Genomic DNA, 17,789 nt, shown 5'->3' on the forward strand with positions numbered 1-17,789 from the left:
CCCCTTTCATTCTCTGCACTATTTCTTATATTCCACATATAAGTGAAACCATATGATAATTTTCTTTCTCTGATTGACTTACTTTGCTTAACATAACCCCTTCCAGTTCCATCCATGTCGATGTAAATGGTAGGTATTCATCCTTTCTGTTGGCTGAGTAATATTTCATTGTATATATGAACCACATCTTCATAATCCATTCATCTGTCAATGGACATCTTGGCTCCTTCCACAGTTTGGCTATTGTGGACATTGCTGCTATGAACACTGGGGTGCAGGTGCCCCTTCGTTTCACTACATCTGTATCTTTGGGGTAAATACCCGGTAATGCAATTGCTGGGTCATAGGGTAGCTCTATTTTTAACTAGTGAAATCAGTTCTTAGCAATGCGGTTGTCCAGTGTGGCTGGGCTGTGATGAGTCTGACCATCATCGACCTTGAGGGTGGCAGATATGCACCAACAGGAATTTATACCCATTACTGATACTAAGGTTCTAGGGATGTGCTGTTGGCAGCTTCTGACCTGCCAGCCAAGGGAAATCTGTTTCAACACTGAACACACACACACACACACACACACACGATCTCCATGCTTATACAATTGTATTGAGCCATGCTCATTGGTTCAGGGAGGACTGAGAGGTGTCTTGTTGGCCTCCATCATTAGCTCTCACTTCTCTAGCGTATCCAATTTGGCAAATACGTTTTCATACCTATGGTGCTCCAGTAACTCAGCTTCACAGCTCGAGGCTGGGAGGCCTGATCTTTTAGGAGTAGGAAGTGACCTGCCTTCATTTTTGTTTTCTCTGAGGGTGCAGTGCCAAGGGGAGAGAGTCCCTATATCTGGCAGGAAGATCACCGAGATCAGAAGTACCGCAGTGAGCGGCATCACGACAACCAGAGTCCTCTGTAAGTGTGAAAGGGGAGGCCAGCTCAACATGGTGCGGCCAAACTCAGGCTATGTGAGGCAAGTCTTATGGCGTCTGGTGCTTGTCTCTATCTTCAGAACCCTGTCTGCTTCTGTTCTGGCCATAGGGATGTGGAGTAGCCCAGGGTGACCCAGGCCAGCTTTCAGTGGAGTCTTAACTTTGACAGGCGGCTCCCAAACGTGGGGTCATCTGAGTCCTGGTGAGGTTACTTGAGGTCCACCCCACAGGAGGGCCTTAATTCTATGTTGGCCTCAGAGCAGAGGTGCCCTTGCAGAAGTTGTCGGAATTGGGTCCTGGCCGAAGCTGGGGCATTTCTCCTCTGCCCACTCCTGTGCCCCGAGAATGGGATGTGCCCTGGGGTAAGGTGGGCAGAAAAGAGCCTTTTGCACAAGCACCTGCCCCGATGACCTTAGGCCTAGTGCCTTTACCTTGTCTGCCCAACTCGCCAACCCAGCTGCTCTGATTTAAGTCAGTCCAGGATGACTGGCTGTAGGGACCAGCCCCTTTCCACAGGGTTTGGGGTGACTTCTAGTAACTGCACTGTGGAACCCACGAGCTCCTGTTTTTCTCGTATTCATAGATCAGGGGAGCAAAGGGAGGACAGCCCTTTTCCCTGTGGCACTCAGGACAGCCTGATGCTGCCCACACTTTGCAGCCCAAGAGCCTCCGTGGAGAGCAGCTCAGGTTTGCTAGCTTACCCAGGACCCCCCTTACCTGCTGCCGTCATTTTGCTGCAGATCCAAGAGTCAGAACCCTTATAAAGACAGCGCTGCTTCTAACACTGGACAGGAGCGGCCTGAGGACCTAGTTCCGGAGAGGCTGCCACCTGGAACCCAGAAGAATAAGGTAATCTGAAGTGATGTGGGGGCTGTGGGCTGTGACAGTCACAACCGACACTGAATCAGTGGCAGGGCGGGGCCTTTGGGAGGGGGTTGTCCAGCGGCCAGCAGTCTGAGGAGTCCCATCCTCCCCTCTTTGCAGAGCCTCCCCTCAGACCTCCACCTTTTCCTGCCGCCCTGTTTCAATCTTATGGGTCTGGGGCCCCGATCTGGCCCTTTTGCATTTTTGTCAAATTGACTGCAGCAGGAAATGTCACCCAAGTCGCTCCGAGCTGCGGGGCAAGAGGAGAGACTGTTGCCAGTACCCCAGGGGATGGGCAATTTGGTTTACCTGGGAAGCGGGGTGCTGCTAGAATCTTTTAATTCAGTTCTGAAAAGCAGAGCTTGTAACCTGTCTGGACTCTTCCAACTCTCCTGAAATCTTACCGGGTATACCAGTGGGGCCACAAAATGGAGTTCTTAAATTTTTAAAAATAAACTTTTAATTTTATTTATTTTATTTTATTTTTTAAAGATTTATTTATTTGACAGAGAGAGACACAGCAAGAGAGGGAACACAAGCAGGGGGAGTGGGAGAGGGAGAAGCAGGCCTCCCGCTGAGCAGGGAGCCCAATGTGGGGCTCGATCCCAGGACCCAGGGATCATGACCTGAGCCGAAGGCAGACGCTTAATGACTGAGCCACCCAGGTGCCCCTAAACTTAATTTTAGAATAATTTTAGATTTATGGGAAAGTGGCAAAGATACTGCAGAGACAAGCTCTTGATTTTTGACAGTCTTATATTAATTTTGTTTCCATGATGCAATCTGTCTGCTTTTTTTTTTTAAGATTTTATTTATTTATTTGAGACAGAGAGAAGAGAGAGAGAGAGCATGAGCAGGGGGAGGGGCAGAGGGAGAGGGAGAAGCCCCGGGATCGTGACCTGAGCCAAAGGCAGACGCTTAACTGACTGAGCCACCCAGGCGCCCTGAGATCTGTTTGCTTTTGAGAACATTTTCTTCTGTAAACCTAATGCTCAACAGGGCAGGGCACACACTGTGCAATATATGCCGACAGGAACAACAGCCACACACAAGAACAGCCCTTTACAGTGTGCAAAGGGCTTTTGCATCTATTTTTTTTAATCCTCCTGGGTTGTAAGTTCCATGAATTTCTTGTACACCTGTATCCCCGGGGAAAGCGCAGAGCCTGGAGCATAGCAGGTGCTCATTCAGTAGCTGGTGAATGAATGACTGAGGAAGTACTTGAACTCTACAGGGCAGATATGATTATATTACAGATGAGGGTGCTGAACTTAGACAGCCTAAGTCATTCATCTAAGGTCACAGCAGGTGTTGAAAAAGCTGGGATCTGAAGATTTATTTATTTTATTTTTAAGTAATCTCTACACCCACTGTGAGGCTCGAACCCACAACCCCAAGATCAAGAGTCACATGCTCTACCGACTGAGCCAGCCATGTGCCCCGCCCAACAAAGCTAGGATTTGAATTCAGGTCCCCTGGCCTCAGGGCCTACACCCTTTCCACTAGGCCATCGTTCATTTTTTTCACAAACACCTGTTGATTAAACGAGCACTTCTTTTCCTTGCGACACATCCACATTTGATGTATTTATCTGAAAGTTTTGATTTTGCTGCTTTGAAGGAACACGTGGGTAGGACCATCTCTCTGAAAGCGCTTCTGGGTCTTCCCATGTGTTTTCATTACCGGTAACTTCCAGCCACCACTGGCCGACGAGTCCAACCTTCTGCAGCAGCACGAATCTGGTCTCAGCTCCAGCGCCTACGAGCTCAGCCAGTACATCGGCGATGCGTCTGAGATGTATGAGCCCAGGGCACCAGCAGCTTGGAGTCCAGTTCAGGCCGGTGGGTACTGAGGTGACCTAAGGAATGGGTGAAGTCTGATGAGAAGAGGGCCGGGTGGCAACCTCTGGGAAAGTCACCCTCCCTCCGTCCTTCCAAGAGTGGCTCACTGCCTGCCTCAACCACGCGTGGTGGTCTCCTGGGCAGAGGCGCCATTCTGGCTCCATTTCTCACCTTTTCTCTTGTCCTGGAGATTGCATCAGAGCTGATTCTTGGAAGGGAACCCTGCTTCTAGCCATCAGGGTCAGGCTGGGAGAGGAGGCACCGGAGATACTTTGATGTAACAGGTGCAGAAAGTGAAGACCAGAGTCAGTTTGGTAATGCAACGGCAGGCATACAAAACATAGCATGATTGTTTTGCTTGGAGGTAGGAGACGGGTCATGAGTACGGGGGCCACGAGAGTCAGAGTCCCCAGCCTCTCGCCATCAGGGGGAGTCTGGGCCTGGTGCTTTCCCATTTGGACCAAACCATCGAATCCCCACCTTATACTCTGACATATTCTGAGAGGCTTAATTCTGACTTGGAGCACATGCTTCTTCTAATTACTTATCTTGGCCCAGGTGGGATTTGGATAGAAGCATGTCTGTGGTGTCCTTCTGCGGTAAAGACAAGCAGTCGCAGGAATGCTAACAGGGTGCCCCTGTGTCTCTTGGTCAGGGGATGTCTCGGCAGCTGGTCCCAAGGAGCCCATGAAGTTCTACATCCCTCATGTGCCAGTGAGTTTTGGGCCAGGAGGCCAGCTGGTGTGTGTGGGTCCCAGGTCTCCCAGGGATGGACAAACAGCCCTTGTGGAACTGCACAGCATGGAGGTAAACGAGATTCTGTGTCCCAGGAAGCTGGCAGGCTGCTTTCTGTTTCCCTCTGCCTGAGCCTGGGCATCTCTGGGAATGGGGTGCTCTTGGGGGGTAGGGGGCCATGCACTCCATGGATGGGGGCATGTCTTGGGAAGGAAAGGGTAGGGATCTTCTCTCAAAGAAGTGAGGCTAGATTTATGTTTCTCCTGAGATGCTGTTGGCTCCCTTTCAGCAACTGGAGAACTCACTTTTGTCCTCCTGTGTCCCCCACAAGGCACTGAGCCACATCCCAGGACGGCAGCCATGGGTTCTGATATTGGACTTGACTGACGGGGGCCTTGGGTGGACATAGTCTCAAACGCCAAATCTGATTTTTCGTTCCAGGTTATTCTTAATTACTCCGAGGAACAAGAAGAGCTGAGGACTTTCTCAGGACCCCTAATCAGGTAAATTATCTTAAGAGCTGCCAAGTGAGGGTTTTTGAACCTACAAAATCTGCCTGCCCAGATCAGCATTTTGGGGATTTGTTTGGCTTCCTTGAAAGAAAATGTCTATCCCGCGTGGAGTAGAATACTCTGTGCAACAAGATAGAGACAAATGTGGCCTGAGCCATTTTGACAAGCAATTTGATAGTTGAAGGGCCGAGAGAAAAATTAAGATTAAAGATCTGAAAACAGTTCTATTTTGCAGGAGCTACACGGTAGGAGGTTTTAGCATTCTGAGAACTTAATAGGTACTGGTAAAAAAGTGGAGCACAGCCTGGGAAATCACAGACAAGTGGTTTAGAGTGGGAAAAAAATTCTTGCCTTTTTTCTGGAGAGAAATAGCATGGTTCCTGTTGAGTTTCTGGATAGTGTGCACGTCTGCCCTCTGCAGGATTGAGCTAGAACTTCTTTTAAATTCCTACTCCTGTTTCTGATAAATATTCAGGACACTCTTGCTGTGGAGAGAGTCCTGGCTGGAGTCAGAGGACCCCGGTCCTTGGTCCCTGCATCCTACTAACTAGAGGTCCCATGGCGGACAGGTCAGTTAGTCCTCTCTGAGCTTTAGTTTGCTGTTTAGGAAATGAGATAACACCACTGTGCCTGCTTTAAGTGTAGGGAAGCCCTGTATATATCATCACTACCATATAAACTTATTCTTATCCTGAAGCTTCTGCCACCAAGAAAAGCCCATAGTATTTTTTTAAAAGAATTTATTTGTTTACTTGAGAGAGAGAGAGTGAGAGAGCAGGAGAGAGAACACAAGCCAGGTTCGGGTGGGGGAAGAGGCAGAGGGAGAAGCAGACTCCCCACTGAGCAGGGATTCCCGAGGCAGGACTTGATCCCAGAACCCTGGGATCATGACCTGAGCTGAAGGCAAACACTTAACCGACTGAGCCACCCAGGTGCCCCAAGCCCATAGTATTTTGACAGTTCCTTCAAGTAAAGGTGAACAACGAATCTATTTCTGCACACAGGTATACGGATGTGGGGTAGATTGCCGAGCTAGGTGTGTGGACGCTAGGGGGCTGGTCCCAATTTGACTGATATTATTGAATGACCTTGACCAAACAATATTTGCCCATTTATTGATTACTTAGTATATGCTACAAAATTTCCTAATTCCTTTTATATGGAGGTAGTTTTTTTCTCATTATCCCTATTTTAGGGGAAAAAGCAGAGGTTCAGACAGGATAAGAACCTTGTATAAGCTGAGAAGTGGCAGGCTGGATTTAAACCCAGGGTTGTCTGACTCCAAAGTCTGTGCTCTTGCTTGCTGTCCCATGCAGTCCCTGGGCCTCAGTTTCTTCATCTGTAAAATGGAGAGGGTATACGAAGAATCTCTGAGGTCCCTTCCTGTTCTACAAGGAAACTACAGACTCAGTACTCCAGCCCTGGGTTATCTGGCTTCTCTCTCAGTCCCCCCACCCTCTGCTGGCATCCTCATAATGCAGAAGGAGCCCGTGGTCCTGTGCAGAGAAAGAGTCTGCCCCTCATTCTTTGCTCCCTGAAATCTCTCCATAGGGAAGATGTACACAAGGTGAACATCATGACATTTTGCCAGCACAAAGCAGCTCAGAGCCTAAAATCTGAGACAGAGAGGAGCAGAGACTCAGCTCTACTGTGGCAATTGTTGGTTCTCCTTTGTCGGCAGAACGGGGTAAAGTATTATCGCTCTGGTGGGTGGGCAGGTGCAGGCTGGATTGAAATTGAAGTCTTTCTGGGATAGAGAAGATTCGGCTTATGGCATGATTGTAAAAGATAACGTTAAAGAAGCAATGAATGGCCCACAGGGGGAAAAATTGCTCAGGTGTCAACCCCATTTGCTAACCATAATCTTTTCCCTGCCCTTCTCCACTGGCCTGGGGTTATCGTACAGTTCTTGGGTCACTGTACCAACCACATAATACACCTGTAAGAGTGTGCATAGTTCTGGTAATCTCTGTGGCTCCCGATAGGCAGAAAGTACCTGAGAGTGAAGCTGAAGTTTGAAATACAACAATCCAAGAAAGGAAGGTCTTGTGTTTGCATGTCCTCCTCCTCATGGAGAAGGCAGGTGCTCTGGTGCTGGTACTGTGAGCACAAGGACAATAGGATTCTCCCTCAGGCTGACCCTCTTTGCCTTGTAGTCCATGGTGGGGTCTGACATCGCGGAACTACTGATGCAAGATTGCAAGAAGCTGGAGAAGTACAAGAGACAGCCGCCGGTGGCCAACCTCATCAACCTGACGGATGAGGACTGGCCGGTGCTGAGCTCAGGGACCCCGAACCTGCTCACCGGGGAGATTCCCCCCAGCGTGGAGACACCTGCACAGATCGTAGAGAAATTCACTAAACTGCTCTACTACGGAAGGAAGAAGGCAAGTGTGGCCCCTCCATGCTGGTTTTTAAAAAATAACCACACCCCCACCCCCAATTATATGAGTAATATATATTCATTTTTTGGCACTTAAGATGTTCAGTAAGGTACAAAGAAAAAAATTATATAGTCTTATCATTAAAAGATAACATCTTTTGGGCCGCCTGGGTGGCTCAGTCGGTTAGGCATCTGACTTCAGCTCAGGTCATGATCTCAGCATCCTGGATTGAGCCCTGTATCAAGCCCCGCATCGGGCTCCACAGAGAAAGACATGTATCATATGACCTCACTGATATGAGGAATTCTTAATCTCAGGAAACCAGCTGAGGGTTGCTGGAGTGGTGGAAAGTGGGAGAGATGGGATGGCTGGGTGATAGACACTGGGGGGGGGGGTATGGGCTATGGTGAGTGCTGTGAATTGTGTAAGAGTGTTGAATCACAGATCTGTACCTCTGAAACAAATAATACATTATATGTTAAGAAAAAAAAAAAGAAGATAGCAGGAGGGGAAGAATGAAGGGGGGAAATCAGAGGGGGAGAAGAACCATGAGAGACGATGGACTCTGAAAAACAAACTGAGGGTTCTAGAGGGGAGGGGGGTGGGGGGGATGGGTTAGCCTGGTGATGGGTATTAAAGAGGGCACGTTCTGCATGGAGCACTGGGTGTTGTGCACAAACAATGAATCAAAAACTAATGATGTAATGTATGGTGATTAACATAACATAATAATAATAAAAAAGATAAAAACAAAGAGAAAACAAGAAAAACAAAACAACAACAACAACAAAAAGGTTCTTCACATATACACTAAATTAGTTTCCAGAAAATTTGTTTACAGATGATGTCCCCACCAGCTATATCTAACGTTTGCCTACCAATATTGGATACTTTAACAGATGAAGTGATGTCTTGTTTATTGTTTGATATGTAAATTAGACAATTTTAATCTTTATGTTATTTATTCAAAAAAATTTTAATTGAGGTATTTGACAAAATTATAGGATATTTAACATGTACAACATGATGATTTGATATACAAATATTACAAATACATTGTGAAAGGATCCTCCCCATGGAGTTAATTAATAACATTCATCACCTCACATACTTACCTATTTTTTTATGCCTTGTTTAATTTTGAAGTTGAACTCACACAAATAAAGATTTATTTATTTATTTATTTATTTGTCAGAAAAAGAAAGAGAGAGAGAGCACGAACAGGTGAAGAGGCAGGCAGAGGGAGAACCAGGCTCCCCACTGAGTAGGGATTCCGATGCGGGACTCGATCCCAGGACCCTGGGATTATGACCTGAGCCAAAGGCAGACACTTAGCCAACTGAGCCACCAAGGCATCCCTCACATTTTACAAAAGTCTTAAAGGAAACGTAAATATTTGAATATATGACGGAAATCAATTTGAATCAATATGATTCAAAACTCAAAAGCTAAAAGGGATATAGTGGGGAAAATGATGCCCCCATCCTCTCGGCCACTGAATTGCTATCTCTGAAATATCCAGAGATATTTTCTGCATAATTATTTTCTCCATTTTTAACAGCTTACTATATACCATTTCTTTTCTTTTTTTTTTTTAAGGTTTTAAGTAATCTCTACACCCAACATGGGGCTCGAACTCACAACCCCAAGATCACGAGTCTAAAGCTCTACAGCCAGGCACCCTCTATCTACCATTTCTTCACTTTTTTTTAAAGATTTTATTTATTTATTCATGAGAGACAGAGAGAGAGAGAGAGGCAGAGGCAGAGGGAGAAGCAGGGTCCCTGCAGAGCAGGGAGCCCGATGCGGGACTCGATCCCAGGACGCTGGGATCATGACCTGAGCCGAAGGCAGACGCTCAACTGACTGAGCCACCCAGGCATCCCCACTTTTTTTCATTTAACAAAATACCTTAGAAAACACTCTATATTGGGATTGTTTTCTGTAAAAGGACAGACAATAAATATATATATATATACACACACATACATAAAATGTTATTGATTTAAGTAATCTCTACACCCAATGTGGGGCTCGAACTCCTGACCCCGAAATCAAGAGTCAGATGCTCTTCAAACTGAGCCAGCGAGGCGTCCCAGACACTAAATGCAGGTTTTGCAGGCCATTTGCAACTGCTCAGTTCTGCTATTGTCAAGTAAAAGCTGCCACAGACAATATATAAATGAATGGGTGTGGCTGTGTTTTATTTATGGACATAGAAATTGGAATTATATATAATTTTCACGTGTAATGAAGTATTATTCTTTTTTTGATTTTTTTCTCCAGTCATTTAAAAATGTGAAAAGTTATCCTTCGTTTGTGGGCTGTACCAAAAATAGACCGTAGGCTGAATTTGGCCTTCAGGCCACATTTTCCTGATTCCTGCTCCTTTTAACATATAAATACCTTCTTCATTATTTTCTATGGCTGCACAGATTTCTAAAGATAAATTATAATTAATTTAACTAAACCCTGATAGATTGACATGTAGATGATTTAACAGTCTTTTGCTATTACAAATAACACTGCAATGACAACGAAAGTCATTTTGCCATGTGGGAGAATATACATATGATTTCTAGAATAGTTCCTGGAAATAGAAGTGTTGAGTCCAAGGGTATATAGCTTGAAATTTTGAGGAAGTGACAAGTTGCCTTTTTAGAGGTTTCACCGATTACTTTACCAGCAATACACGAGAGTGCCCGTTTTCCCACTCTCACCAACTCGATGTGTTTCCAAGCTTTTAATATGTGCCAATCTGAGAGGTAAAAAAATGTATATATAATTTAGTGTAGTTATTTTCATTTCCCCTATTATAAGTGAAGTCTAATATCTTTCAATCTGTGAATTTTTTTGTGATGGATTTTCTACGTTTTTTCTGTCTGATTTTTGATCTCCATTTATTGATTTGTAGGAGCTCTTTCCTTTTTTAGGACTTTCTGTACAAAATTACTTTTTTGGGGTGATATTTAGAAAGGCTTTCCTAGGGGCACCTGGGTGGCTCAGTTGGTTAGGCGACTGCCTTCAGCTCAGGTCATGATCCTGGAGTCCCGGGATCGAATCCCGCATCGGGCTCTCTGCTCAGCAGGGAGTCTGCTTCTCCCTCTGACCCTCCCCCCTCTCATGTGCTCTCTCTCTCATTCTCTCTCTTTCAAATAAATAAACAAAATCTTAAAAAAAAGCTTTCCTACTTTAAAATTAAGTTATGAAAATAAAGTTCAAGTACTTTTGTGACTTCACCTTTACATTTGAATTTTTAATCTCTGTTTACTTGTATATGATGTTATATTTTGTTTATCTTTAAAAGATTTTATTTATTTATTTGAGAGAGAGAGGAGCACAAGTGGGGAAGGGGGCAGAGGAGGAGGGAGATGGACAAGCAGACTCCCTGCTGAGCGAAGAGCCAGATGTGGGGCTTGATCCTAGGACCTTGAGATCATGACTTGAGTTGAAGTCAGGCGCTTAACCAACTGAACCACCCAGGCGCCCCAGTGATGTTATATTTTAAAATGAATGCAAGGCATGATACTCAGTGAAAATCAGTGGGATCATATGCTAGCCATCCCCTGTTCACTATATAGTAGGGACCTGCAATTTCACCAGTGATTTATTTATTCAGTAAACATTTATTAAGCAGCCACTACTTTTTTTTTTTTAAAGATTTTATTTATTTATTTGACAGAGACACAGCAAGAGAGGGAACACAAGCAGGGGGAGTGGGAGAGGGAGAAGCAGGCTTCCTGCAGAGCAGGGAGTCCGATGCAGGGCTCGATCCCAGGACCCTGGGATCATGACCTGAGCCGAAGGCAAACGCTTAATGACTGAGCCACCCAGGTGCCCCAAGCAGCCACTACTTCTAAGGCATTGAACCCCATGGGGGATACAGAGATAAATCAATAATAATCTCTTTCCTTAAGAAAGATTAAGTAATGACCATAATAACAATAACAGTAACAAAAGCAAATATTTAAAAAAATTTTCTCTGTACCAGACACTTACTTAACATGTTCCATGCATTGTCTCATTTATCTTCATAGAAACCCCTGTTAGATTAGGTTCTATTCTTGTTTTATGTACTTACAAATGAGGAAAGTTACTGAGTAATAAAGCCAGCATTCAAATCTAGGCAGCCTGATGTCTGAGCTTGGGCTTCTAACCATCCGCCACACTACCTGTCATACCTGGGCCCAAAGGTGAGCCAGGAATAGGAAAAGTACTCTGGGAGTTCAGAATGGCTCATGAGGGGCTGGAGACCAAAATATCTTTCATATCTTTATTAATATTTGACTGGAGTCTCATCTCTGCCACTGTGTGAGATTAATATCCTCAAGGTAATTTCCCAGTTTCTCCACTTACTCTTAAATTATATTTTTGGAGATGCAAATTTGTGAGCAAAGTGGTGATACCCAACCAATTATTAGTAATTCCCTTAAAAAAATACTGTTGTGAAATAGTTTAACATGAAAAGAGTAACTCAATGTCATTTTTCCTTGTAGCGGATGTGAGGCTGAATTTCCTAATGGTAGTGGTTTAAATTTGTTCTCTCTCTTCAAATAAGATAGTGTGGGAGATGTTGGGATGATCAAAGAAATTTGCACCTGGAGTTCAAGTTACCTCATTAGTGACTTCCTGTCCAAAAATCACATTATTTTTGAGTACTAAGGAAATTATTAACACCAGGTCAAAACCTCAAATATAAATTAAGCTCTTACTAAATAATTCTGAAAATTGAATGAAAAGATGAGTGTGAGTGTGTCTTTGTGTGTGTTAAAATTTACAGCTTCTTACTGATCTCACCAAGTTAGCGGTGTCATTCATTTGGCATATGAAGTTGATAGCTAACAAACACTTGGTTGTTAACAAGCAATTAGTTATAATATTAGGTGGGGCAGGTTAACTGCTATGCACACTGGCTTAAACACTTCTTTCTATTCACATGGGAGCCCTGGGCAGGTGAACAGAACGGCGGGGCAGCCCTCCTCCACGGAGTAGTTCAAGGACTCCACGTGGAGGAAGCTGTACCATCTGAGCATCTTCCGTCCAGCCAGCCCGATGGGGAAAAGGGCATGCGGGACTGGGCAAGGGGCTTCCAGGAGCCAGACGTGGAAGAGGCACACATCACTTCTGTTCTCGAGGGAAGGCTGGAGAAGGGACAGCGTGCCAGTTAGAGCCCCCTTCCCCACTGTTGCTCTGGCATACTCACGGTTGGGGCTCCGAGTCTTCCTGGGAGCCCAGCGGGCATGGCTCGGGGGCGGCGGTACCCAAACACCGTCACGTGTTGTCAGCAGAGGATGATGAGGAGGGCCATGCTGAATGCGATGTGTTTTTGTTTTCAGGAAGCCTTGGAGTGGGCCATGAAGAACCACCTGTGGGGTCACGCTTTGTTCCTCTCCAGCAAGATGGACCCAAGGACCTACAGCTGGGTTATGAGTGGGTGAGTGAGCTGGGCGCTGGCAAAGGAGACCAATGGAGCAGAGAGGCCTCCCCCCAACCAAGGGAGGGGTGGTGGGGAGAAATGCAAGATGCGCTGGGAAGCCCCACACACCAAGCATCCTTCCAATTTCTCTTTTCTGACCCGGACGTAGGATATCACTTCTCTAGGTTCTTATAACCTAGACCTGGACACATTCTTTCTACCTGATTGATAAACATTTTAGTAATATTTCTCAGGGTGTGTTCCAAAGTTACATAGGTTTCTACAATCTAGTAGTTCTCTTTGGGAGGGGCTATTCTAGATAGTTCCACCAGTGAGGGAATAGGTGACTCTTATGGCTAACTGGCAGGAGCTTAGACCCGAGAGTTAGGAGTTGTCTATCACTTAGTCTTGCAGTGGGGAATGTGGGTGCTGAGAGGAAGGTCAGGATATGGGCGGGCAGTAGGAACAGGCTTTATAGGACTGGGGATTGGATGCGGCAGTCTTCATCTAGGGCAGGGGGACATGACAAGACCCAAGGGATGTTTTTTTTTTTTTTTAAAGATTTTATTTATTTATTCGAGAGAGAGAGAGAGAGAGAATGAGAGAGAGCAAGCACATGAGAGGGGGGAGGGTCAGAGGGAGAAGCAGACTCCCTGCCGAGCAGGGAGCCCGATGCGGGACTCAATCCAGGGACTCCAGGATCATGACCTGAGCTGAAGGCAGTCGCTTAACCAACTGAGCCACCCAGGCGCCCCCCAAGGGATGTGTTTAGTCGGAGATCATGCCGGCACATCGAGACCAGGAAGAATGCCCAAACCAGGACGAGACAGGATGGGAGGTTCACTACATGGCCAGGAGTTTGGAATAAGGGGGAGTAGGTGGAAGAGCTGGGTGTCGGGTGCTGGAGAAGGAAGGGTTTCTGAGCAAGCTCAGATCCATGGGAGGGCAGGGACAGACATATGGTGGGGTGGAGAGGACTGTAAGGGGCAGGCTTGGATCTGACAGGGAAAAAGGATGTTCCCTTAAAATGTTCATCTTCCTGTGTTGGTGGAAGCTGTGAAGCTGTGAACCTCTCAGCTGAACTCAAGTTTAAATTGGCCATAAATGGGCAGTTGGCTGGGAAGATCACACTTGCCTTCAAGGCTGTCATGTTACCCTTCTCCATCCGTGGATTCTCTTTTCTACCCTAACCCTCAGTCTTCCCAGGGACTAGGAATGCCTCTGAGCACTTCATTATGCTCAGGGTGGTGAGGAGCACTGGAGTTTTATTATGATAAGTGCTCCGAGCTCCCAAGGCAAGGGTGCTATTAAGTAAAAGACCATATTCTGAGGGATGATTCTCCTTTGGGTTTTGGAAATGAACATCCTACAACCCCACGTTAGAGCATACATCTCTGCTACAGATTTTTGCCTTGGGCCATTGATTTTTGATGGGGCCCAGTGAGTTGTGAAGAATAGCTCTTACTGAGTGTGCTTAAATCTCAAATCAGCTATGGAGCTTATTATATCCTTGTTAAGCATATCCCACGGTTTGTCATCGGCGGGATCATTTCTGGTCCCTGTTCTACGCCTCTTTGGTTACTGGACACGGCTATTTAGTGCTTGTGCAGAAAAGCACTGCCGAGCCAGTCTAGTCGTGAGCCAGAGAAGCCAGCCTGAGCGCCCTGGGTGGTGCATGCGGGGGGCTGCTTCAGGGGAGGAGGAGCTGAGGGGGACAACTGGGAGGAGGGGCCCACGGAGAGGAAGTTTGGGTTAACTGCTGGGGCTCTCCGGGGACCTGTGAAATTTGGGGCATCATTTCCATGACAAAGAAAGCCTAGAGCAATGGTGACTCAAGAGTTAGGGCGTCAGTGCCAAAGTACAGGAAATACCCCCAATAGTGAGCTCTCGGGGGGGGTGGAAGGAAGATCCTGCCAAGCCCCCCAAAAGTGGGAGGTAGCAGAGGCACAACTGAGAGGCAAAGAGAAATTTGTATCCCAAAAGTAGGTGCTGAAATCAAATAGAAATATACGGGAGCTCTTGCGCCACTGGCAATGGGTAAAAGGCCCTCTTGGCTTGGTCACCACTAATGGTCACCTCTCTCTGCAGCTTCACCAGCACGCTAGCCGCCAACGACCCACTGCAGACCCTCTTCCAGTTCATGTCGGGGAGGATCCCACAAGCAGCCACGGTACTCTTTGTGACGGGACTCCTTCAATACCCCAGCATCCTAGGGGTTTAGGGGGTGGGGACAGCTCGGGAATGAGGTGATGACTTCAACGATTTTTCTTTTTATTTTTAGAGAGGGGATAGAGGGGGAGAGAGAGAGAGAGAGAGAGAATCTCAAGCAGACTCCCTGCTGAGCGCACCTACCGTGCACTTGGCCCTGTGCTGAGCACTTGGCTTCATATTATTTCATTTAATGCACAGAGGTAGGAATTATTGTCCCCGTTTTGCAGATGTGGAAACTGAGGTGCAAGGGTTAAAATGACCTGAGATCACAGAGCTTGGAGAAGTGGAGCCAGGATTGGCTCAGGTCTATCTGATCCAAAGACCTTGCCCTTTCCACGGTCGCACAGCTGCCTGCATGGTGTGCATGGATAGTGAGAGAGCGCGCTGTTCCCAGGCTTCCCACAGTGAGGCTGCCCTTCTTTCCCACCGCTGCACACGGAGCCTGCCAAGCTGGACATATTCAATCTTACACGTTGTCTGGAGTTGGATATAGCTCAGGAGAAGTCTGAGGCCAGCCTAATGTTTTTCCCATGAAAACAGACTTGATCTTTTTGCCCCAAAGTACCCTTCTTTATCCTTGAAGTCGGTAACCTTACTGGGATCTATCTTAGTGTTGACTATCCGGGTCAGTTTTTTTTCTTGGTACACAGCATGCTCTTTTAATATCTGCGTTCATATTTTACAGTTCAGGAAAGTTTTCTTGAATTATATCCTTCAATATTTGTTTTGTTCCATTATTTTGGTTTTCTTTCAGGAATTCCATGTATGCAGTTTTGTATATATATGAATATATACATATACACAGGCAGATTATATGTATATCATTTTCTCTTTAATTAAAACATTTTTTGGGGGGCGCCTGGGTGGCTCAGTCGTTAAGTGTCTGCCTTCGACCCAGGTCATGATCCCAGGGTCCTGGGATCAAGCCCCACAACGGGCTCCCTACTCCTCGGGGAACGTGGTTCTCCCTCTCCCTCTCCTCCTGCTTGTGTTCCCTCTCTCATTGTGTCTCTCTCTGTCAAATAAATAAATGAAATCTTAAAAAACAAAACAAAACACTTTTTGTTTCCTTCCTTCCTTCCTCCCTCCTTCCCTCCTTCTCTCTCTCTTCATCCTCTTCCCCCCCTTCTTCTTCTCCTTCTTCTCCTCCTCCTCCTTCCCCTTCTTCCTCTTCTTCTTCTCCTCCTCCTTCTTCCTCTCCTCCTCCTCTTTTTCTTCTTCTTCTCTCATTTCCATCCTGTGTGTCCCTTACTGTGTTTTCGTCAGTGTCTCTTCATTGTTGTGCTCTTGCCATTTTTGTCTTGATTTCTTTGATTTTTTCCACTTCTTCCCTGAGCTCTGCAGGTCACATTTACCTCTTCCTCTTGTCCGCTGTCTCTTTCTTGAGCTCTTGTAACTTAGCTTTAGGCCCTTGCTTCATAAGAAATTGTTTCATTACTTTACTTAAATTCATGATGAAATGTTTGCTGATACTTTTTTTTTTTTAAAGATTTTATTTATTTGACAGACAGCGAGAGAGTGAGAGAGGGAACACAAGCAGGGGGAGTGGGAGAGGGAGAAGCAGGCTTCGCGCTGAGCAGGGAGCCCGAAGCGGGGCTCGATCCCAGGACCCTGGGATCATGACCCGAGCTGAAAGCAGACGCTTAATGACTGAGCCACCCAGGCACCCCTGCTGATACTTCTTTATTTGTTTCGTGGTTAACATTTTTCCAGTGAGCGTTTTTTTCTACCTTCCATTTATTTTTTCATGTTACTTCCCTCCTTTTATCTTTATAGTGAATTTGTACAGATTCTGTGTTTGATCCTTGACAGGAGTGAGTCTTCCCTGGGCCAACTGCTTGGAGTAGGTCTGTGCTGGGGAGGGGCCAGGGCCACAGTGCAGGCTGACTGGCATTTCCCACATGATCTGGAGGGTTCAGTGGGTATCTGTGTAGCCTTGGCTTCTCCCCAGCCAGTGGAGACGGCTGTGGGATCCTCTCCTTCTGGAGTTATCTTTCTGCTTCCTCCTGAACTCACCTTTGTTCAATCTCTACTATTTTTGGCAGCTTTTTCTTGCATTTCAAATTTTGGGTTTTTGCTGACACCTAGTTTTAATGAAAATGGACTTCACACTTTTGCTTTTTTATTCTTCTTATTGCTTCTGGACAATTCCTAGAAAAGAGAAGAGAAATGATGACTTTCCTGACCATGGTCAAGCCCACTGGCTATATGGGAACACAGAGTGCTCACGAATCCGCTGAATGGCTGTGCACGGCCGTGAAATTGCATCATGTCATGAAGCAGGAAATGATGTAATCAACATACGGTCCACTGGGTCTCCCAGCAAATGCTAAATGCTCCCTGCTGTTAGGTGAGAAAACTGAGAAGCCAGAGGTGATGTGCCAACACACAGTATTTGATCTTAGTGTTTGAGCGTTGCTTCGCATCATGGCATCCAGTAAGAGGCTAGTCTTTAGTTACTTGGAATGAGTGGAAAAAGCATGGCAACCAGAAAACCCAGCTGTGGGCTTCCATCATAGGTGTAACCAGAGTCTGCTCCTTCCTGTTCTGTGAACTTGGCCTTCTTACTTAATCTCAGAATGTCAGGCTTTCCTCTTTGTGGGCATTTTGATGCCTCACCAATAGAGTTATTGTGCAAATTACAGGAGAGAGAATATCTGAACACATATCAACCACCATGCTTGACCCATTGAAGTTAGTTAGGTGTTCGCTCTCTCTTTCGTGATCTTTCTCTCCATAGATCGGCTTTACAGTGGGTTTTTTCAAATCACCTAGGGAAGAGACAGAAGAATGACTTCTAAGTGTCTGTTCTTTTCAGTAAGGATTTTTCTTTGCTCGTTCCTTTAGTTCCAGCAAGAAAGGGCCTGGCCGAAATGGGGATAATAATAGTACCCAATGCA

General features: G+C 46.0%; 1 protein-coding gene across 7 annotated transcripts in view; it reads left to right on the plus strand.

The window, feature by feature from the left end:
- The window catches only part of SEC16B (SEC16 homolog B, endoplasmic reticulum export factor), a 58,281-nt gene that overhangs the window by 21,526 nt on the left and 18,966 nt on the right, over positions 1-17,789 (plus strand). For 3 of the 7 annotated variants that reach the window (XM_035010716.1, XM_035010718.1, XM_035010719.1), the window contains exons 1-9: positions 300-967; positions 1,667-1,775; positions 3,487-3,631; positions 4,287-4,438; positions 4,808-4,869; positions 6,430-6,565; positions 7,035-7,265; positions 12,599-12,696; positions 14,767-14,848. In XM_035010716.1, coding sequence (XP_034866607.1) covers positions 453-967; positions 1,667-1,775; positions 3,487-3,631; positions 4,287-4,438; positions 4,808-4,869; positions 6,430-6,565; positions 7,035-7,265; positions 12,599-12,696; positions 14,767-14,848 — 1,530 coding nt within the window. In that variant the 5' untranslated portion in view covers positions 300-452. Of the gene's footprint in view, positions 1-299; positions 968-1,666; positions 1,776-3,486; positions 3,632-4,286; positions 4,439-4,807; positions 4,870-6,429; positions 6,566-7,034; positions 7,266-12,598; positions 12,697-14,766; positions 14,849-17,789 lie in introns of those variants that run through there. The other 4 variants (XM_035010717.1, XM_035010720.1, XM_035010721.1 and 1 more) reach the window with 3 other exon arrangements.

The sequence above is a fragment of the Mirounga leonina genome, unplaced genomic scaffold, assembly GCF_011800145.1.
Source record: "Mirounga leonina isolate KUSES-001 unplaced genomic scaffold, KU_Mleo_1.0 Mir_154, whole genome shotgun sequence".
NCBI classification, from domain to species: Eukaryota; Metazoa; Chordata; class Mammalia; order Carnivora; family Phocidae; genus Mirounga; species Mirounga leonina.